Source organism: Scyliorhinus canicula, chromosome 7, assembly GCF_902713615.1.
Source record: "Scyliorhinus canicula chromosome 7, sScyCan1.1, whole genome shotgun sequence".
Taxonomy (NCBI): Eukaryota; Metazoa; Chordata; class Chondrichthyes; order Carcharhiniformes; family Scyliorhinidae; genus Scyliorhinus; species Scyliorhinus canicula.
Genome location: NC_052152.1, coordinates 176,076,136 through 176,100,029, shown reverse-complemented (window position 1 = coordinate 176,100,029; position 23,894 = coordinate 176,076,136). Strand labels below are relative to the sequence as shown.

Here is a 23,894-nt window from a genome sequence, read left to right as displayed (position 1 = left end):
ACAACACAAACATGTTTGTGGGAAGATCCCAGGTACAATAAAGATTTATTCCCGATCCAAAGCCGTAAAAGCATTATGGAATGGCTTCCGCAGCACACAGACACCATTGATGATTTAAAACGCGCCCCAGGCACAACTCCCGCTTTACAAGTTCCAGACCCAGACTTGCCCTATGCCATATAAGTAGCAACCACCGATCGAACCCTATCAGCAGTGCTCCTGCAAGAACGACACGATCACTTAGGACCCGTAGCCTATGCCTCAAGAGTATTAGAGATTTCAAAGGTTATTAACAGTTTGTTAGACCAAGGTGTTATTCGACCCGTAGCGTCCACAAATAATGCCCCTATTTGGCCTGCAAAAAAGGCCGATGGTTCACGGCAACTAACGATCGACTACCGAGAACTTAATAAGGTAACCCCTTTAGTAGCCCCCACTGTTGCCATGAGTCCCGAGACCATGCTCAAACAGGGAGTCCAGGCAAAGTACTTCACAGTGCTGGACATCAGCAATGGCTTTTGGTCCATCCCGTTAGACAAGGCCTGCCAGTGTAAGTTCGTGTTTTCTTTTCAAGGGTAGCAGTACATGTGGACATGCCTTCCAGAAGGATTCCACAACTCCCCCTCCATTTTCCACCGACAATTAGCCAACTGACTTTCTAAATTTTCCCGACCCGAATGTCTAATGCAATATCTAGACGATCTGCTTTTGCAAACGGAGACAAAAAAGGACAACGTAGAGTTCTTATCTGAATTACTAGGCCTACTGCAATCAATCGGATGTAAGGTCAACCCCAAAAAGGCCCAGATTTTAAAGGAAAGGGTTCTTTATTTAGGCACTATCATCACCCACGGGAAGAGAGAAATTGAGCAAAAAGAGATCGAGTCCATCGTTAAATTGCCCCTGCCCCAAAATGTCACTGCACTCCGGCCATTCCTAGGTTTGGTAGGATATTGCAGAAATCATATAGATGGTTTTGCCACCAAAGCAGGGGCTGCTTCTACTCTCAGAAAAAAAAGAACGCCCCATGGGAATGGCTTCCGCAGCACACAGACAACATTGATGATTTAAAACGCGTCCCAGGCACAACTCCCGCTTTACAAGTTCCAGACCCAGACTTGCCCTATGCCATATAAGTAGCAACCACCGATCGAACCCTATCAGCAGTGCTCCTGCAAGAACGACACGATCACTTAGGACCCGTAGCCTATGCCTCAAGAGTATTAGATCCCGTAGAGCAAGGATTCTCAGCCTGCGAACGGCACTTGCTTGCATTTTTTTGGGTAGTACAGTACAGTACTTTGCGTACTTTGCCTTCACCCAGTCATGATCTTGACCGAGCACACCCCCAAGCAACTATTACTAGATGGTAGATTAAAGGACAGTTCAGTCAGCCAAATCAGAGCAGCTCGCTGGACACTACTGTTACAAGGTAGGGACATTACGGTAAAACGCCCAAGACCCACACATTTCTGGCCGATAATCTCCAATATGCAGGGACCCCACATGAGTGCCAGATCATAGCAGCCCAACACCACACAGGACCCTTTATCCCAAAGTCATTACACCCACGAGCAGGCAGTAAGACACAGGATTCCAAAACCACAGGGAATGCTTCAAACATTTATGTAGACGGTTCCTCCACAATTGAAAATGGAGTTCGAATTACTGGTTGTGGAATTTACATGGAAGACGCACAGGGACGCCCACTAGAAGAGATCTCTTTAAAATTGCCCGGCCACCTAGGTTCACAAGCAGCAGAACTCACAGCCATAGCCTATGTAATTCAGTACCCCAACTCTTTTCCAACCCCCACAGACATGCACTGCAACAACCTGTATGTGTGCAACAGCTTAACAGAATTCCTGCCACTGTGGGAATGTCGAGGTTTTGTTTCAGTCGATGGAAAACCCCTACCCTCTGCCCCATTGTTAAAGCACATTCTCAAGACAGCCTCAGATCGCACATCAATATTATTAAAGTAAGAAGCCATTATCGCTCCTCCCTACCCGGTAATGTAAAGGCAGACGTCTTAGCCACAGCAGGATGACGCCATGGTCACTTCGGGCAGCTACCCGAAAGTGAAACGATACACTCAGTCCAGGTTTCCCAGACCAATGTTGAGGATCTATCCCAAGACCGGAACACCGTTTCCAGTTCAACAGGTTTCACCCCCCACACTCTAATGACCGGATGGCCCATGAAGGGTATTGAATATTTATTAGGCCTTGATTTGGCAAGCCCTACAGTAACCGCCCTCACCCACGAGAAAGCAGTCCAACAGGTTACAGATAACGTTAAAGCGGCACAACTCGCTGCAGTTGTCCGATTAGGTGCTGGAAGGAAGCAGAGTAAAGCCTGCTTTGACAAAACCGTCCACCCCATAGAGTACACAGTCGGTCAGCAAGTAATGGTTTCACTTTACAACCCCAGTTCTTTCCTCGCCCCCAAATTTGCAGGGTCCTACTCCATTTGCGACAAAATGAGCCCCTCCATGTACAAGATAAAGTACCCCAACAGTAAAACTGGTTGGTTCCACATCAGCCAACTCAACGTCTACGGATCCCAATGTAGCCACTCCCACCACATCTCTCTGGCAATAGGAGACGATTACGCCCCACCTATCGACAACCTAGTCCAATCCCTATGTCAACCCTCCCCCAGTCATGCCGGCATTTATCCCTTGTCCACGCCTACAGACCCAAACTTGTCTCCGCCCACAGGTACAGACGCTCACCTTGAACCTGATTCCGACGACAGCGAGAGCCTCCCGGATTTGATTACTATCCCTGAACACTGGCGCGATCTCTCCGCCCCCAGTCACCCCAGCCCTGAACAGTGACTTAGATATCTTTGACCCCCTGTATGCCCTTCCCCAGCCAACGCTACAGCCACCGCCCGACCACAATAACTTGCCCTCCACAGCCACCGCCCCATGCCTCATGACAAACAAGCCCCTCTTTGGCACCGCGACAACTCCTGCAGACTAGTAAGGCATGATGATTTGGATTATCACATGGCCAAGGCATAGAAACGGCAGACACGTGGCTGGCAACCGGGAGATGGTGATGATTCAGATACTGACTCTCGTTTCGGTGATGCTCTTACAACACCGGATGGTACAGAATCCTGAGGTGTCCAGACGATGAGAAAGAGACACCGCCTAAGTATTAAGGTGTCCAGGTTCTGATGGAGCCTGCCCGCCTTTTTCCTTCTTTTTTCTACGACATGGTTTTAATTCATGTCGCCCGACACATAATTACTCTTCTGATTCGAGGGTACGATGGCCTATGACAGTTAAAGGCAAACGTTTGTCGGGAAACAGATCACTGTTCTCCCAGTCTTTATGACAAGTTTCCACATGACTACACACTCTTACCGTCCACCCAGGTCACCCAGGTAGGGAATAACGGCACTGGTCCCCGCCCTACTTGCAGACCCCAGATTCATCCGGTCAGTTAAGCTCGGGTAGTGGAGTAACAGCACTAACCCCCGCCCCCCCTGGGGATTCCACCCATTCTTATCCTGCAGCGGCCCAGACGCACCTCATGTTCACGTCACTTCATATTCTCTGGAATGGTTCTCTACACTCTGCGTTGCCTTTGGTTGGCCTTATTTTCACCTTCTCTACTTTCCCTTTGGTTGTGATATAAAGAATGCATTTTGCCACATTCCTAATGCTCACCCCTTCTTTCCTTTACCTTTCCCGACCCCCTGGTCGCTCCCCACTTGCTATTTACACATATGACACAATTGGTTGCTATACATGCTGCTAGCGAACTACCTCTGACCCCTGGGACGAAACTCTATAAAACTGGCCGCCCTGAAATTCGGCTGGTTAAGATAAGCCTCAACCACCACTGGTAGCAAGCAAAGAAAAGACTGGTCGGAGAAATTGTCCGCCCACTCCCCGCATCGACCACAAGCTGCGAGCGTCTCTGTACTTTAAAAAAAATTTTTTGCATTTCTTATCTCTCAAAATGGTATTTCAAAAAGAAAAATGTGGGAGTCACACATGGTGACAATCATAACGGTTAATTGGAGTAAGGAGAGAAAGACTGATAAAACGAGATATTAACCCAAGATAATAACAGATACTATGCTTGCACCCTCAGGATGACCCGGAAAACAGAAAACACAGGATGAAGCAAGGACATCTGACATGCATTTGGATCATCGCTGGACTTCTGCACCGGACTTTTGTTACAAACCCCACATCAGCCCCGTATACTACCACACAACAGGCCACCACCAGCCCGGATACTACACCACAGAGGCCCTTCTAGTAATTGCAATAAACTGCCGAGTCATTCAGACACTTTGTCTCCGTAAATGGCGAGCAAAAGCCTCGCGCTCCCCGATATATACAGTCCGATCCCCCTTCTTTGTAATTCAACAAGATTAAACGCATGTACTAATCACTGCTAAGAATAAACTATGTACCTCTTTAACTTTATTAGGATTAAGTAGAAATGTGATGCTGCTGTTTAAAATTTTGTACTGTATATAAGTTCTTTGATATTCACCAGCAGCATGAGAGTAGCTTAGATAGTGTTACCTAGAGATCAACGGTGCGGATAAATTAAATGTTTTATAGTGACCTGAATTATAGTGACCGTTAGAGATGAATTAATTTATGAATGTATTAATGAAATATTAGGTAAATGCCTCAAACCATAAGATAGAGTAGAGTAGAACCTTGCCTTAACCAAGGGTGACCAGTCCACCAAGGATGAACAGGGATCGATAGTGTGATCCACCACGCATCGCAGTCAGGATCAAGAGGGCGGGATATAGCCATCTAAGATGGCCACCTGTAAAGGACCATGGGAATTATGGCCAACCCAAGACAGACACAGCACCTATGTGTATCTGAAACACAGGTAACCAGGCCTGATCGAAACCACCCACCGCTCGTTTGCATTTCAATAGCCCATTTCCCCAGGACAATAGAACTCCAATCAAGCAACCGGTACAGCCACAGACTGATCGGCGCCACTCCCATTACTCAGAATGCCCAACTGCCAAGGTCAATGACCGCGAAGAACTCGCCCAGCTACCAAGGCACCCGCCCTTTATTGGCCGAAATCAAAGACAGTGATCAGAGACCTGTCGAACTATTGGGTCCATGGTTAAGGACCGCCCCAAAGAGCGCAAAATCCCAGAGGGATAAAAGAGAGTACAGCCATGTGTTCTGTCGCTTTTGGATTCGGCCTGTGCCAGCCCAATTGCAGCAGGAACAGCCAGCTAAGTGCAAGACCAACGATCGTTACCTGATGGATGAGCCCAGCAGAGGCAGAGTCACTTTCTTCGAACCAACCAAGTGAAATCCAGATAAAGGCCTTATCCATTTGCACAGTGCCGGTCGCCCTGAAGTTAAGTATAGGTTTTTGTAGCTGAGAGGTGTAGATTAACTCGTAGTAGATATTGTGTTTGCATGTTGACATAACCCTTGTGTATGTAAATCAACCATCTTTTGAACTAACTAACTGGTTGTGTGGTCATTTGATCGATATAAGGGAAGGCTTGTGGTTCACCAACATCATTAATATTAGCAACAGTATTGGTGACGCTGTTAGGATTGAAACAGGCAACAGAAGGATGAAGAGGTTCTACAATTCATGGGCATTATTCATTATGCACTTTCAAGAACTGGATAACATTGAACATTAGTTGGGGCGGGTGGATGGGAGGGTTTGGGGGAGGGGAGGCTGTGTGTGTTAATGGCGACTATGGGTGATCCCTAATTCCTCTTTGTCATTTGTTTGTGTGAAAATGCGGGCTAATGTTTGGGGTTTGTTGGGAGGATGGGATTGTTTTTATTGAGATGGGGATTGACATATTTGTTACTGATTATTGTTTATTGTTGGTGGGTGCAAATTTGGGAGAAAATGTGAAAAAGGAGGAGAATAAAGAATATTCAAAAAAGACTTATCTTGGCCTCTCCAGGACTTCTGCTTGGTTCAGCTGTTGGGATTTGTGCCATGTAGATTTTCAAAGCTAAAATCCTGTTGCAGCATCAAAGATGTCATCAGGGCAACAACCTGGGCCCCCGCTTGCATCAGAAATCATTGAAGATGAAATGTTGCCAGGCAGGAAGTTACAACCTCGGGCGAGAAAGACGACTCGGATGATTTTAAGCCCTTCTAGCTCTGTTCCCAATGGTGGAGCTGGGAGTTAAAGTCGACCCCTCTAACTGCACTATTGCATCCTGTTATTTTAATGCTTAGATTACCCCTCAATCTGCTAATCTCATGGAAATGCAAGCCAAGTTTATGTAATCTGTTCTCATAATGTAACCCTTTAAACCCGGGTATACGGCTGAATCTGCACTGCACTCCAATACCACTGTATCCTGTGGTGCCTTCAACTAAACAGAGGGTCTGACCAAATCTCTGCACAACTGAAGCAAAACCTTCTGCCCTTGGAGATAAAGGCCAACAGTTTTTCAACTTTTTATATATTTTTTTGTAAACTTTTAGCAAGTTATGTACATGGACGCTGAAATTCTTTTTTTCATCTACATGTCTCTAGGCTCTAACCATATTATGATTTCTCTTTCTAGGATCCAGCATGGAATTCTTGTATGCCAAAGGTTTTCCCACTCACTTAGTCAATCAAGTCCCTTTGCAACTTCCTTTCCCATCCACACAATTTACTGTGCCTGCTTGATTTCTGCAAACCTGGATAGATGGCTCTCTATTGCTTCATCCAAGTTGATAAATATATATATATTGAAAACCTGAGGTTTCTGAACAGATTCCTGGAAGCACCGTATGCCACATCCTATTAATCATAATCCACTTGTCTGTCTCTTATCTTCCAACCAATTACCAAGCCATAGCACCACTACCTCCAATGTTGTGTGCTTTCACTTTTGCTAATATTCTCTTTGCCAAAATGTGGTGGAATTTTGCCGAGTGACATGTTTTTAAAGGCATGTGTTTATCACATATGTGATGTAAAAAAAATGTGCTTTTTATATATTGCAGGGATTTACGATTCAATCGTATTAAGGAAATTCGTCCAGCCGCATTCCGGAGGCTGAGGAATCTGAACACATTGTGAGTACAATATAGCTTTATTTTCCAGAACCATTTTATTCTGTCCGTGTAGGCTTACATAAGTTTGGAACAGGTTGACAATTAAACCATCCCGTGTGTTTTGTGTACTTGGGGTTGGTTCCAAGATCTACACAATGCAGAAATCATTGTGTGGCGTTGAACGTTCTGCTGGAGTTTGGATTCCCTCCTAACTAGTGAGGGTGGATCTTTTATTGGTAGCAGTTGCGCAGATGGCAGAGAGTCTGGCGGCTTGAAAAGGTTAATTGGGTTATAAATGCTGTTCATTTTTTTGACAAGTTTTGTACAAAGAATTTGGGTTGAGTTAGCTGGCTTTATTGATGTAGCTATTATTATCTCTGTGGCCTTTTTGATGCTGATATTACTGCAGATATCAATAGACCCAAGGCAGCTGTAAACAGTTTTGTATGAAATGTTGGGTCATAACCCCTTTGGCTGAAAGGGTTGAATGAATATGTCGATGGTTAGACTTTCTGCTGCGTTGCGTTATTTCTATCATTGCTTCGCTTGGAAACCATTGTAATTGGCAATTCTACAAGTGCAGAGACTTTTACATAACTTAATGCTTTCATTCCTTCCCCAAAGAATGCTGCTGTTTGTCAAGTCTGATGTTTGTATTTCCAGTGAAATGGTAACAGTTGAACCATCTTGAACTGACCAGGTGATGATTGATGACGGGTTTGACGGGAATAAAAACAATGAAGCATTTTTTTTTTCTCCCTCTTTCTTCCTCACAGCTGTGCGTTTTCTCTCGGGCTGTTTGACCAATGTCACTGATTACACTTCATTTTAAGTATATTTGTTATGGTCTGAAATATCTCTTGCTCCCCATTTCTTTTCCTCCTTGGGCCTTTTATCTTGGGCTAGTTGCTAGGGAACTTGCAACCGTCGTCCCACAATGTTGCCATAACCTCCAGATCTCACCACAGCCAAACTCAGGGACCTGATCAAATAGAGGGAACTAGACCTGCCTTCCAGATTCCATAGCAACACATCAACTGCTCGTCTTTAAAAAGAAAATTCGTAGCATTAAATATTTTTGATATTTTCAAAATATAAAAAAACTTGAGGGTGAACAGATGGTTCCAGTGAGCTAATGTTTTAAAACAATTATTGAAATTTAAAATGAAAGGGTAAATTTATGAATGTGCTCTCTTCCAGTGCAGAACCTCACCTGCCAGAAGCACATCAGCAATTTTTTGTGTGCTCACATATGTTTTTGAGTCTGTTATAAATTGGTGTAAAATCACTGGTAGGGGCAAGCTTGAATGATTTCCTGTTTGGCGTTACTGACACAGTGGCTCCATGCCAAGAGTTGTCATTTCTTAAAATATGCCGTGAAGGATAAACATTGACTAACTCTTAGCTTAAAACGTATGCGTTGAAGGTCTTAAGTACTTGAAACAAAGACAGCTGGACCAATCCCGAGCAAAAGCTGCTATGCCAGGAATATTTTTCTTTTTTTTTTCAAATAGTTTATTTTGTTTTTTCACTTCCCTTTGATTTTTACATTGCACTCCAGTCCTTTTACTCTCCCCCTCTAAAGTCGATGAAGCCTTCAATTGATCTTCATCAGTGTCACTCTTTATGGGGCTACTTCAGTGTTTGGGTGGGACATAGATTGGTACATTCTCTACTGGTTTTGCTGCCTGTCCCATGGGTTTTCCAATGCAAAATAGTGCAGGAGTTAGGATCTTGTTTTCCAGTTTTACTTGTTGACACCTAAGAGCTTTTCCCTTGAAACTGGCTACTTTTATGTAGAGTAACTGGTAAAATGCTGCAGTTTATGGAAAGGCATTAGAAGAGTAACTAAAACCTCAATCATAAAATCTAGGGCGGGATTCTCTGATCCTGAGGCTAAACGCCGTCGCGTTTCCCGGCGGCGTCAACACGGCCCCAGGATCAGCAATTCTGGCCCCTACAGGGGGGCAGCAGGGCGCTGGAGCGGTTCACGCCGCTTCAGCTGCTGATCTGGCCGTGGAATGGGCGCCGGGGGATGCGCGCATGCGCAGTGGGTCTGGCGCGAACCCGCGCATGTGCAGTCCCACCGGCAGGTTAGAACGGTGCAGGTTAGAACGGTGCCGGTGAAATTCGTGCAGCCCGCAAGCAATTCTCCAACCCAGCGCGGGGTCGGAGAATCCCGCCCACAATCCCTACAGTGCAGAAAGAGACCATTCAGCCCATCAAGTCTGCACCGACCCTCTGAAAGAGCACCCTACCCAGGCCCACAGCCCCACCCTATCTCCTAAAACCCAACTAACCTTTGGACACTAAGGAGCAATTTAACATGGCCGATCGATCATAGCCTGCACATCTTTCGACTGTGGGAGGAAACCGGAGCACCTGGAGGGAACGCTACAGACACAGGGAAAACGCCCAAACTCCACAGAGTCACCCAAAGTCAGAATCAAACCCGGGTCCCTGGCTGTGAGGCAGCAGTGCTAACCAAAGAATACAGAGTTCTCAGAGGGTTTGTATGGAAGCTGAAGTTTGGAGAGGGTGGAAGGTTGAGGCCAACCAGGAAGGCATTAGGAGCTGGAAGTCTTGGTGATGGGGGGGATGTGATGGTCAGACATCTGGCTCCGGGTCAAAGTTTTCAAACACCTGGGGCGGAATTCTCCGACCCCTCGCAGGGTCGGGGAATCGCCTGGGGCCGGCGTAAATCCTGAAGCCGCCGTGGCCGGAATTCTCCGCCACCCGGGAATCGGCGGGAGCAGGAATCGTGCACCGCCGATCGGCGTGCCCCCCGCGGCGATTCTCTGGCCCGCGGTGGGCCGAAGTCCCGCCGCTGTCAGGCCTCTCCCGCTGACGTGGTTTAAACCACCTCTGTGCCGGCGGGATTGACGGCGCAAGCGGGCCCCCGGGGTTCTGGGGGGGGGGCGCGGAGCGATTGGACCCCAGGGGGGTGCCCCCACGGTGGCCTGGCTCGCGATTGGGGCCCACCGATTGGAGGGCGGGCCATTGCCGTGGGGGCACTCCTTTTCTTCCGGCGCCGCCACGGCCTCCACCATGGCGGAGGCGGAAGGGACCCACTCCACCGCGCATGCGCCGGTGGTGACGTCAGCGGCCGCTGACGCACCGGCGCATGCACGGACTCAGGCCGACCGGAGAATGCCTTTCGGCCAGCCCCGACGCTGATCGGCGTAGCACCAAAGGCCGTTGGCACCAGTCGGCGGAGCGGGAGCCACTCCGGCGCAGGCCTAGCCCCGAAAGGGGCGGAGTATTGAAATATGTTGCTTCAGCTGTATTTGTAACACTGCTGTTCTTGCTAACCATGGTTTTATTGAGTGTTTTGTTCAATGATTCCTGTGTTGATTTGTTAAATGCCACAGTTACTGATCTCCCACTGGAGAAGCAGATGTGTGATATAATGCTAGAAGTTAGTGCTGGGATTCACTCATTGAAGATTGCATTGGAACATTCCGTACAATCGCAGATTCCACACCTTTGGGGAGGCCCGACGCCGGAGTGGTTGGCGCAACTACGCTATGCCGGGACCTCCCGCCCCGCCAGGTAGGGGAGAATTTCGCCCCTGGTTCAGCCTGAGACGGTGGTGGGGCTGGAATTGGTGGTGAGAAAATGGAGTTAGAAGTGACACGGGCTAAGACTAATGACAATCTTCCCAGTGTTTATGATGAGACCATCAATTCACGCGACACGTGGTTAGAAGTGAACAGTGGTTTTAATCGTCTTGCAACAGAGCCTGCCTGTGACAAGATGAACCTCAGATGAACTGGCATGCAGGCTCGCAGCATCAACCGTTATACTTCCGGTTAGTGGGAGGAGCCGTGAGTGGAACCAAGGATGGAGCCCAGCACAAACTCCCGTACTCTCCCAGTGCATCTCCCCCTAGTGGCAGAGCAGCGCAACTGCTCGTGTGCCGAGCTTACAGAGACATAGTAATACAGTGTGAATTACGCAACTGTGATTCACCACATTCACCCCCTGTAAAAAAAATCAAGTCCGGCGGGGGTGGTGGCTTACAGATTGAGTCTGTCCGGTGGCCGAGTTGTCTGCTGTGATCAGCGGAGCACCGGGGTTGCAGCCCCTTCTGGTGGCTGGATGAGCACCGTCAGTTGGGGTACGATGGCGGACTCCGGGGGCGATTCCACCCGAGCTTCGTACCCGTCTGGTTCGACTGAGGACTGGGGGCGCTGGCTGGCGCGGGCGCGCGAAAAAAATGTAGCGAACTGGTAGGTGCGGGGGCGTGGGGGGCGAGTTGGGTGGGATGTAGTGTGAGGGGTACCTCGGCGGTGGTAGTGGGGGGGTTGGATCCTGCAGGTGCTAGGTCCTGGAGGGATACAGTGTCCTGACGGCCGACAGGGAACTCTACGAAGGCGTACTGGGGGTTTGAATGCAGTAGGAGTACTTTCTCTACGAGTGGGTCAGTTTTGTGCGCCCTGACGTGCTTCCGGAGGAGTATTGGGCCCGGTGTCTTCAACCATGCCGGGAGCGAAACCCCTGTGGTAGTGCCCCTGGAAAAAATAAAGAGCCGTTCGTGAGGGGTCTGGTTGGTAGCGGTACATAAGAGGGACCTAATAGCGTGGAGCGCGTCGGGGAGGACATCTTGCCAATGGGAGATCGGGAGATTCCTGGTCCGGAGGGTCAGTAGGACGGTCTTCCAGACCGTCGAATTCTCCCTCTCCACCTGTCGCATTCTCCCTCTCCACCTGCCCGTTCCCCCTGGGGTTATAGCTGGTAGTCCTGCTCGAGGCGATGTCCTTGTCGAGCAGGTACCGACGCAGCTCGACGCCCATAAAGGACGAACCCCGGTCGCTGTGTACATAGCTGGGGAAACCAAACAGGGTGAAGATACTATGCAGGGCCCTAATGACTGTGTGGGAGGTCATATCGGGGCACGGGATAGCAAAGGGAAAACGGGAGAACTCGTCTATGACGTTCAGGAAGTACACATTCCTGTTAGTCGAGGGAGTGGCCCTTTGAAATCGATAGCGAGGCGTTCAAAGGGCCTAGAAGCCTTGACCAGGTGGGCCCTGTCTGGTCTGTAGAAGTGCGGTTTGCACTCCGCCCAGATCGGGCAATCCCTGGTGATGGCTTTTACCTCCTCGGTGGAGAAAGGCAGATTTCGGGCTTTAATGTAGTGGGCGAGCCGGGTGACCCCCGGGTGGCAGAGGTCATTGTGGATGGCTTTTAAGCGGTCGCTCTGTGCGCTGGCACACGTCCCGCGGGACAGGGCATCTGGGGGCTCGTTGAGCTTCCCGGGTCGATATTTGATATCGTATTTTTAGGTGGAGAGTTCGATCCTCCACCTCAGAATTTTGTCATTTTTAATTTTGCCCCTTTGCGAGTTGTCAAACATGAAGGCAACCGATCTTTGGTCGGTGATGAGGGTGAACCTTCTACCTGCGAGGTAGTGCCTCCAGTGACGAATAGCCTCCACAATGGCTTGTGCTTCCTTTTCGACTGAGGAGTGTCGAAGTTCCGAAGCGGAGAGGGTTCGGGAGAAAAATGCGACTGGTCTCCCTGCCTGATTTAGTGTGGCTGCTGGAGCTACCTCTGAGGCGTCGCTCTCAACCTGAAATGGAGTGGATTCATCCACCGCCCGCATGGCAGCCTTGGCGATGTCCTCCTTGATGCAGTTGAAGGCCTGGCGAGCCTCAGCTGACAGGGGAAAAAGTGTGGCCTTAAAGAGTGGGCGAGCTTTGTCTGCATATTGAGGGACCCACTGGGAATAACACGAAAAGAATCCCAAGCACCGTTTGAGGGCCTTGGGACAATGAGGGAGAGGGAGTTCTAAGATACTGTCCGGGTCGGGACCCAGGACTCCGTTTTCCATGACATAGCCAAGGATGGCTAGTCTGGTTGTGCGGAAAACGCATTTCTCCTTGTTGTATGTGAGGTTAAGCTTCTGGGCCGTCTGGAGAAATCGGTTGAGGTTGACGTCGTGGTCCTGCTGGTCATAGCCGCAGATGGTGACGTTATTCAAGTACGGAAACGTGGCCCACAGCCCGTACTGGTCCACCATTCGGTCCATTGCTCGTTGGAACACCAAAACCCCATTCGTGACGCCAAAGGGGACCCGGAGGAAGTGGAAGAGGCGGCCATCGGCCTCAAACGCCGTGTAGTGGCGGTCCTCCGGGCGGATTGGGAGTTGGTGGTATGCAGACTTCAGATCCACCGTGGAAAAAATCCGATACTGGACGATCTGATTCACCATGTCTGCAATCCTGGGGAGGGGGTACGCGTCGAGGAGCGTAAACCGATTAATAGTCTGACTATAGTCTATGACCATGCGGAATTTCCCCCCGGTCTTGACGACCACCACCTGAGCTCTCCAGGGACTGTTACTGGCCTCTATGATCCCCTCACGTAAAAGCCTCCGGACCTCGGATCGAATGAATACCCTGTCCTGTAGGCTGTACCGCCTACTGCGAGTGGCTATGGGTTTACAGACCGGAGTGAGGTTGGCAAAGCGAGGAGGGGGGGGGGGAGATTCGCAGCGTGGCAAGGCTGCAGATAGTGAGTGGGGGTAGGGGTCCGCCGAAGCTGAGGGTGAGACTCTTGAGATTGCATTGAAAGTTGAGTCCCAATAAGAGTGGGGCGCAGAATTCAGGAAGGACGTATTGTTGGAAATTAGAGTAATTCCTAATTACTCTAATTAAATTGATGAGACCATCAATTCACGCGACGGTGCGCCCTTGGATATGGGCAGAGTGGGAACCCGAAGCGAGGGAGTTAGTTTGCCGTGCAGGGAAAACGGGGAGCGAACAGCGTCTTACCAGATCTGGGCGTACGAAGCTCTCAGTGCTCCCGGAGTCGAAAAGGCACGGTGTACTGTACCCGTTGATTTGGACCGTCGTCATGGAGTTGTGGAGATGCTTTGGGCGCGATTGATCCAGTGTTACTGTGTTGAGTTGCGGGTAGTCGGCGGCTCGGTCGGCTGCGCTGGGATGGCCCCGCGTTGAGTGCCCGTTGAGGTCACAGTCTTCAATCGGGTTTTCTGAGTGTGGAGAGGATGGGGCCCAAGATGGCCGCCCCTGTGGATTGCACGTGGCGAGCGGCGAGGAAGATGGCGTCCAAGATGGCGGCCCCATGAGTCGCCCGTGGTGGACCGTGTGGTGGGACCCCAATGGATCGCACGTGGCGTGTGGGGGCGAAGTGATGATATGATCTGCATACTCGTCTGCCATTGGGCCAGAACGTCGGCTTACCATTGGCCCTGGTCGGTCATGTGCCTCTCGACCGATTGGCCGAGAGGCTGAGTTAACCACGCCTCTATCAACGAGGTATAAATGCTCAGAAGCCTGACGATCGTCCCTTTCCACTGTAGACGATCGCCAGGCTGTGTTCTAGTTAATTAAAGCCTGACTTTGGTAAATCACTCGCCTCACGTGCAATCGATGGTACATCAATTTAATTAACTACAACTTTGAAGATGGAGTTCCGCATCAAGCCCGAATGCCTCCGCATCAGCCCGCAAACTCCGAACTCTACAGAACTTTTCAAACTCTGGCTGACTTGCCTCGAAGGGTTCCTGGCATCTACAACCACCCCCCCCACCGGGGCACAGAAGCTGCACGTCCTCCACTCCAGCGTGGGTATTGACGCTTACTCAATAATCGAAGACGAAACAGATTATGATGACGCTATACAAAAGCTAAAAGGACAATTCATCAAACCGATCAACAGGGTATTCGCTCGACATCTGCTGGCCACCAGAAAGCAGGTCCCCGGTGAGTCTCTAGACCAGTACGCCCGGGCCCTCTGTGCCCTGGGGAGAGGTTGCGCCTGTGAAGCGGTGTCCGCTACAGAGCACATGGAGCTACTCGTCAGAGACGCTTACGTGGCTGGGATGCTGTCTCCCGTGATCCGCCAGCGGATGCTGGAAAGAGACGAACTCAGTTTAACGGAGACGCTGACTCTCTCCGCCTCCCTGGAGGTCGCAGATCTAAGCGCTCGCACCTATGACCCTGGCCAGGCCGCCTCCTGGCACGCTTCCCACCAGGTACCCACCGCTCCCGGCCTCCCTCAGGCTTGTGCCGCGGGGCGCCCCGATAAATCCGCGGGGCCCCGCTGCTACTTTTGTGGGTACGCTAAGCACCCTCGCTCGCGCTGCCCAGCCCGCTCCGCCCTCTGTAAGAGCTGCGGGAAGAAGGGCCACTACTCCACGGTCTGCCAGGCCAAAACGCTGGCTGCAGCGTTTCTGGAAGCTGCACAGCACTCTCCCCCCCTCCCCCAGGCCTCTGCAAACGGCCTGTGTGTCTCCCTCTCTCCTCCAGGGCCCCTCCAGCCGCTCCCGACTCGTGCCCCGCCGGCCGACATGCGCACCTCCCCGGCCCCTCCAGGCCTCTGCCTGCCCGCCGCGCACGTTTCTCCCCCCCCGCCCCCGGGCCCCGGCGCCCGACCGGCTCGCCTCTCCGGGCCTCCCTGGTCCCTGCCTGCCCGCAGCGGCCCTGCTTCCCGCGCTCCCGGACCCCGGCTCCCCCCACCCCCGGGCCCCGGCGCCCGACCGGCTCGCCTCTCCGGGCCCCCCCGCTCCCTGCCTGCCCGCAGTGCGACTCGGCTCCCCCGGCCCCCCGCACCCGGCCCGCGCGCCTTACCTCCTCCCACAGCTGATGCACCTAGCCGGCGTCCTGGAGTCGGCCTGCGTAGTTGGGAACCCATTGGGCGTAGTATGCGAAAAACCCCAGGCAGCGTTTGAGAGATTTGGGGGTATTGGGGAGAGGGAGTTCCATCAGGGGGCGCATGCGTTCGGGATCGGGGCCTATCACTCCGTTACGCACTACGTAGCCGAGGATGGCTAGGCGGTCGGTGCTGAACACGCACTTATCCTTATTATACGTGAGGTTAAGGAGTTTTGCGGTTTGGAGGAATTTCTGGAGGTTGGCGCCATGGTCCTGCTGGTCGTGGCCGCAGATGGTGACATTATCAAGGTACGGGAAGGTAGCCTGTAATCCGTACTTGTCGACCATTCGGTCCATCTCCCATTGGAAGACCGAGACCCCATTCGTGACACCAAACGGAACCCTAAGGATGTGGTAGAGGCGCCCGTCAGCCTCGAACGCGGTGTACAGTCGGTCACTCGCGCGGATGGGGAGCTGGTGGTAAGCGGACTTAAGGTCCACAGTTGAGAAGACCTTGTATCTCGCGATCTCGTTTACCATGGTAGAGATACGGGGGAGAGGATACGCGTCCAGTTGCGTAAACCGATTGATGGTTTGGCTGTAATCGATGACCATCCGGTTTTTCTCCCCCGTCCGGACCACCAGCACTTGGGCTCGCCAGGGGACTGTTGCTGGCTCGATGACCCCTTCCGTCAGCAACCTCTGGACCTCGGACCTGATGAAGGATCGGTCCTGGGCGCTGTACCGTCTGCTCCGTGTGGCGACGGGTTTGCAATCGGGGGTGAGGTTAGCAAACAGGGAGCGAGGGTCCACTTTGAGGGATGCGAGGCTGCAGACAGTGAGGGGGGGTATAGGGCCGCCGAATTGAAAAGTCAAGCTCTGCAGGTTGCACTGGAAGTCCAGTCCTAGGAGTGCCGGTGCGCAAAGGTCAGGGAGGACAAGGAATTTATAATTTTTAAAAACCTTCCCTTGGACCGTGAGGTCCGCGATGCAGCACCCGGTGATGTGGACGGAGTGCGAACCTGAGGCTAAACCGATTTTGCGTGTTACGGGATGGACAGGGAGCGCGCAGCGTCTTACCGTGTCAGGGTGAACAAAGCTTTCCGTGCTCCCGGAGTCCAGCAGGCAGTCCGTCTTGTGGCCGTTGAGGTGGATCAGCGTAGTCGTTTTGGCGAGCGTGCGTGGGTGAGACTGGTCGAGCTGAACGGCCGCGAGCCGTGGAGAAAATTCGTCGTCGCTGTCCGATTCCATGCTGGAGGGACCTTGCGTGGCAGATGTGGAAGTCGGTGGCCAGGATCCATATGTGGGGTGAACGGCCGCGAGCCGTGGAGAAAATCCGTCGTCGCTGTCCGATTCCATGCTGGAGGGACCTTGCGTGGCAGATGTGGAAGCCGGTGGCCAGGATCCCCAGGTGAGGTCTGTTCCCCAAGATGGCGGCGACCAGGACCCGCACGTGGGGTCGGTGGTACATCACGGGGCCTGCGGGCCTGCAAGTGCGGAGAGCGATTACTTTGTGCCGCTGGAGGTTTAGGGGCTGGGGCCTTCCTTGCCAGGCACATTCTGGCGTAGTGGCCTTTTTGCCCGCAGCTGCTGCAGGTTGCATTGCGGGCCGGGCAGTGCTGCCGCGGGTGCTGGGGCTGGCCACAAAAGTGGCAGGCTGGGGCAGCATGGTGGCTGGGTGGCCGCGCGGCGCAGGCCTGGGGGAGTCGCTGGTCGGGGGCCCATGACGGGGTCGCGCAGTCGGCAGGAAACGAGGTGAGGCTACGAAATGAGACCTCCAGAGTTGTAGCGAGTTCAACAGTATCTTCTAAATTTAGGGCCCCCTTCTCCAGCAGTCGCTGGTGCACGTAATTCGATCTAAGGCCTGGAACAAAGACATCGCGGACAGCAAGTTCTCTATGCTCTGCAGCAGTTACAGCCTGATAATTACAGTCCCGGGATAAGGCTTTTAAGTCTCTGAGGAATTCTTCTAGCGATTCTGTAGGGCGTTGGTGGCGAGTAGTAAAAACGTGGCGCGCATAGACATCATTGATAGGCCTCACGTACATTCTGTCGAGTAGGGCTAGGGCCTCTGTATATGAGCCGGTACAGTTTAGCTGAGTAGATATACGATGGCTCACCCTCGCGTGCAGTAGACTGAGTTTCTGCTCCTCCGTCGTTTCTGGTGTGCTTGCTTCAGCCAGGTAGGCCTTAAAACATCGGAGCCAATGCGAAAAGATTTATTTCGCCTCTGCATCCTGCGGGTCGAGTTCCAGTCGATTAGGCTTGAGGGCTGATTCCATGGTCATTCCTTACTGTTTCTTAAGACGATTAAATTGATGAGACCATCAATTCACGCGACACGTGGTTAGAAGTGAACAGTGGTTCTAATCGTCTTACAACAGAGCCTGCCTATGACAAGATGAACTCCAGATGAACTGGCAGGCAGGCTCACAGCATCAACCTTTATACTAGCGGTTAGGGGAAGGAGCCGTGGGTGGAGCCCAGTACAAACTCCCGTACACTCCCAGTGCATCTCCCCCTAGTGGCAGAGCAGCGCAACTGCTCGTGTGCCGAGCTTACAGAGACATAGTACAACATGTGTAATACAGTGCGAATTACGCTACTGTGATTCACCACAGTTTATAATGGAGGAAATTGCAGCATAAGGGCAGCACAGTAGCATTGTGGATAGCACAATTGCTTCACAGCTCCAGGGTCCCAAGTTCGATTTCGACTTGGGTCACTGTCTGTGTGGAGTCTACACATCCTCCCCGTGTGTGCGTGGGTTTCCTCCGGGTACTCCAGTTTCCCCCCACAGTCCAAAGATGTGCAGGTTGGGTGGATTGGCCATGAAAAACTGCCCTTAGTGTCCAAAATTCTATGATTAACCTAGGACAAAAGTTCGGCACAACATCGTGGGCCGAAGGGCCTGTTCTGTGCTGTATTTCTCTATCTATCTACATCCAGCACTGGATGTCGGATAAGCAGTATAACAACACCAGAGGCATGGGACAGTGAAGTAAGCCTGGGTGTTGTGCAGTACTGAAGTAGTGCACAATCTGAGGTTCCGGCTTTCAGATGAGGCATTAAACTGAGCTCCTGCCTGTGTTTTTATGGAATGTAAAAGATCCTATATCACAACTTGCAAAGAGTAGCAGGGCAATTATCTCCAATGCCCCAACTAATTTTATCCCCAATCATAGCCATTAAATCGTGGTCACTATCACGTTGGTGTTCGTGGGATGTTGCTGTGCATAGATTGACTGCCATGTTTCCTCCATTACAACAGTGACTACACTTTGCATTGCCTGAATATTTCATTGGCTGTAAAGCACTTTGGGAAGTGTTGTGGTCATGAAAGGCACTGTATAAATACCAGCCTGTCCTTTTCTGGGAGGCAGGTAGCGGATGAGAAATAGGGTCAGCCATAGGTAGATGCTTGGGGAAGTCAATAAATGGGGTGGGGGAGGGGGGGGTAATGTGGGAAAAGAAGCCATCGCAGGAGAATCTCCCTGACCATGACTGAATTGTTAAGACTGGAACTAAGCGCATATTGGTTATTAGTCATTCAGCTTTTCTGGGCGGGATTCTCTGGCCGCGACCACTCGGCGACGGGAGAATCCCACCCAAGGTCAAAGTGTTTCTCCATTGCCCGCCTCTCCCCCGTGGTGTTCTTGCAGCAGGCGAGGCAGAAGAATCCAGCCCAGTGTGTGTGGTGGTCCCACAGTCACTTTAGTTACAGGGCACTTAGTTTCCTTTTCTCACAGCTAAAGAAGCCAGACCTGCTCTGCATTGGACCTGAATTTGTGTTTCAAATCATATTGGTCCATAACTTTCTGGAACCTCAGCGCCGCGTTTAAGGGGTACCCCAATGGTGCACTGGGGAATCGCTCCAGGAAGTTCCCACTTAAGAGCTTACCTGGCAATTGTCCAGAAGTGCTAACTTCATTTGGACAATTGCGCTGGGCTGGAAACCATCCAACAGAAGTGATTTAATTCTCTAACTTCAGAAGGTTGTGTCAGTATTTCCTGATAGCTACTCTGAAAGAGTTGGAAGAAAAAAAATCACTTCTAACTCCAGAGTAGCTATTTAAAAATCCCAGACCCAGCCACACACAGGATCGTCCACCTTTAATCACCTCCTTTATGGCAGCTAGTGCTGTAAAAAGGGGGCGTTTCTTACCTCTCTGCACCCCAGTTGCTCTATGTTGATGTAGCCCGGGGCTAAATTCACTTCTCCTGTTTCATAGATTCATAGAGTCCCTACAGTGCAGAAAGAGTCCATTCAGCCCATTGAGTCTGCACCGAACCTCCGAAACAGTACCCTCAGCCCACTCTCCCGCCCTATTCCCATAACTCCACCTCACCTTTGGACTAACTAAGGGCTAATTTAGCGTGGCCAATCCACCTAACCTGCACATCTTTGCACTGTGGGAGGAAACCGGAGCACCCGGAGGAAGCCCACGCTGACAACGTGCAAACTCCGCACAATCACCCGAGGTCGGAATTGAACTCGGGTCCCGGGCGCAGTTAGGCAGCAGTACTAACCACTGTGCCACCGTGCCACTCACCTAGCCTGAGTGAGGAAGGTTGGGCAATTCAGGGGCTTTGGAATCCCAGAGTGGGTAAATGCGTCGAGAGTGGCAATCTGCCGGAGATTGTCACTCTGAGGAAGTTATGGGCCTTGGTGGTAGCATTCTAACTCGCTCACTTTTCACTTCTTGAGTCCAACAGAGCTAGACAGCGGAGATGTTTTAGTGGTGGATGGCATGGTTAGACTAGAGGGGTTGGGAACAATGAGGAAGGACAGTGCACAGGCATGAGGTGTCATTCACAGCTTTGATTTGGACAAATGGATTCATCACTTAATTTTTAGCAGGTTCAGTCCTGTTAATATTACTAGAGTTATTTTGCAACGGCGTGGACACACAACTCCATCTTGCTATGTTTTTACTTACTTAAACTGAATTCTTGTTGGAATAAAATCAAAAACTTTGATTTAGATGTTGATTTAGCAGTTCAAGTTTCCTTTTCTCATGTGCCAGATCCATCTGAATCAGTTGGGTATTGGTTCATTCTCTGAAATCTCTCAACATCCTTTGTTTTGACATACAGCAGGGCTCCAATTACAGAAGGAAATTCATGTTTTAAGAAGGAAACTACCCAGCAGTATCTTATACAAACTTGACAAATGGGCCATTTCTTAACACACACAGATTTCGCTGCAAACCAATAGTGTAGTGTATAATTTAGACATTAATTTTACCCGGGGATGATGCGTGAAACTTGATATACATGGGACGGGATTCTCCTCTCCAGCAAGAGTGCAGGCTCCGGCGGGAAAACAGGCATGTTTTACCTCGCTACCGGCAACCGTTCCGAGACGGCATTCTCCGGCTGACAAGGGGGCTAGTAGGGGCGTGGCGGGAAGTGCGGGGGCGTGGCCTCGGAGCGGCGTCGGAGATCCAGCGCCATGTAAACGACGCGGCGCCACGGCGCCCAACAGGTGACGCAGGCGTACAGGCCGCCGACGGGGGACCATGGCGCCGACGGGGGACCATGACGCCGACGGGGGACCATGGCGCCGACGGGGGACCATGGCGCCGACGGGGGACCATGGCGCCGACGGGGGACCATGGCGCCGACGGGGGACCATGGCGCCGACGGAGGACCATGGCGCCGACAGGGGACCATGGCGCCGACGGGGGACCATGGCGCCGACGGGGGACCATGGCGCCGACGGGGGACCATGGCGCCGACGGGGGACCATGGCGCCGACGGGGACCATGGCGCCGACGGGGGACCATGGCGCCGACGGGGGACCATGGCGCCGACGGGGGACCATGGCGCCGACGGGGGACCATGGCGCCGACGGGGGACCATGGCGCCGACGGGGGACCATGGCGCCGACGGGGGACCATGGCGCCACGCCGAGCAGCACCCAGGTTCACACACCACGACCTGGAGACGCTGCTGGACGCCCTCTGGGAGAGGAGGGGGCGTCTGTACCCTGGACCCAGTCGGTGGATGCCAGCCAACGTGGCCCGGTGTCTGTAGAGGGAGGTGGGCGCGGCCATGAGTGCCACCGTGGTGACACCCAGGACAGGCGAGCAGTGCCGCAACAAGCTTAACGACCTACTGAGGGCAGCCAGGGTGAGTACCCAGCAATGTGCCCATGGCACCAACCCCCCTACCTCCCACATGTGTGATACCCATCCCATCCCCAAGAGGATGGTACAAACACAGCCGTGAGGCACATGGCCGCAGCCACCCATACAAGCCGCATTGGCCCTGTGCCCAGTGCACCTATGCCAACATAGACCCAACTGCATGCAGGACAGCCTAACAATGCTGTTATTCCTCCCCCACCCCCTCCCCCAGGAAAAGAGCGCCCATAACCAACGGGAGCTTGCCCGAACCGGAGGGGGTGAAACTGACTTGCGGCCCCTCACTGTGCACGAGCAGAGGGCACTGGACATAGCCGGTGCACCCGAGGACCGGGAGATGGCCCATGCCGAGATCGGGGGGGCGCCACCAAGTGAGATCCCTCCCCTGCCTGGCCCCCTTCCCCTTAGCCCTCCCCCCTCAGCACACTACCCCAGCACTCCCCCTCAACTCTTTCCTCTCAGCCCTTTCCCCGCAGCCCTCTCCCCTCAGCCCCCTCCCCTCTGCCCTCTCCCCTCAGCCCTCTCCCCTCAACCCTCTCCCCTCAGCCCCATCCCCTCTGCCCCCTCCCCTCTGCCCCCTCCCCTCTGCCCTCTCCCCTCAGCCCTCTCCCCTCAGCCCCCTCCCCTCAGCCCTCTCCCCTCAGACCCCTCCCCTCAGCCCTCTCCCCTCAACCCTTTCCCCTCAGCCCTCTCCCCTCAGCCCTCTCCCCTCAGCCCTCTCCCCTCAGCCCTTTCCCCTTAGCCCTTTCCCCTTAGCCCTTTCCCCTCAGCACTCTCCCCTCAACCCTTTCCCCTCAGCCCTTTCCCCGCAGCCCTCTCCCCTCAGCCCCCTCCCCTCTGCCCTCTCCCCTCAGCCCTTTCCCCTCAGCCCTCTCCCCTCAGCCCCCTCCCCTCTGCCCTCTCCCCTCAGCCCCCTCCCCTCAGCCCTCTCCCCTCAGACCCCTCCCCTCAGCCCTCTCCCCTCAACCCTTTCCCCTCAGCCCTCTCCCCTCAGCCCTCTCCCCTCAGCCCTCTCCCCTCAGCCCTTTCCCCTTAGCCCTTTCCCCTTAGCCCTCTCCCCTCAGCTCTCTCCCCTCAGCCCCCTCCCCTCTGCCCTCTCCCCTCAGCCCTTTCCCCTCAGCCCTTTCCCCTCAGCCCTTTCCCCTCAGCCCTCTCCCCTCAGCCCTCTCCCCTCAGCCCCCTCCCCTCTGCCCTCTCCCCTCTGCCCTCTCCCCTCAGCTCTCTCCACTCAGCCCCCCCTCCCCTCTGCCCTCTCCCCTCAGCTCTCTCCCCTCAGCCCCCTCCCCTCAACCCTCTCCACTCAGCCCTTTCCCCTCAGCTCCCTCCCCGCAGCCCTCTCCCCTCACCCCTCTCCCCTCAGCCCTCTCCCCTCAGCCCTCTCCCCTCAGCCCTCTCCCCTCAACCCTTTCCCCTCAGCCCTCCCCCCTCACCCCGTACCGCGACCCAAAGCCCCCTGCACCTGCCTAACCATGATGGTGTATTGTGTGTTGCAGGGCCTCGCGGTGACCAATCTGGAGCACCCGGCAGACGCCGCCCGCATCCAGCGCCTGGACGGCCAGCCGATGCGGAACAACCGGCAGCATCGCACTTACACCGTCCCCCGGCCAGCGCCTGGGCAGCCCACAGGGTCTCCAGCAGCGATGGGGAGGGCAGCTCCAACAGCAGCCCCCCCGGCCCAGTCCAGTGACGACACGATGACACAGGACACTAGCACACAGAGGACAGACGGACACGACACGACCACACAGGACACTAGCACACAGAGGACAGACGGACACGACACGACCACACAGGACACCAGCATACAGGGCACAGATGGAGGTGAAAGGACATAACACGCCACCAACACGGAGGGGACGGACAGACAGGACACGGCACCCCAGGGGACCCCCGACCACAAGACCGATGAAGACACTGAGGTTGCGTCACAGCTATCTCCTTCACCACCCGCCACCGCAGAGACACTCACCTTGGTCGGCCATGTTAGTGGTGAGGCTTTTGGACACTAACTGCTGCGCACCACACAGCCGCTCCGGTACAGCAGGTGGAGGTGGGAGCAGCCGAAGGGCCGGACGGTG

The 23,894-nt window shown here is 53.0% G+C and overlaps 1 protein-coding gene across 2 annotated transcripts in view; it reads left to right on the top strand.

The window, feature by feature from the left end:
- Positions 1-23,894, top strand: part of LOC119969573 (peroxidasin homolog) — a 294,758-nt gene that overhangs the window by 110,100 nt on the left and 160,764 nt on the right. For both annotated transcript variants that reach the window (XM_038803359.1, XM_038803358.1), the window contains exon 2: positions 6,993-7,064. In XM_038803359.1, coding sequence (XP_038659287.1) covers positions 6,993-7,064 — 72 coding nt within the window. The remainder of the gene's footprint in view (positions 1-6,992; positions 7,065-23,894) is intronic.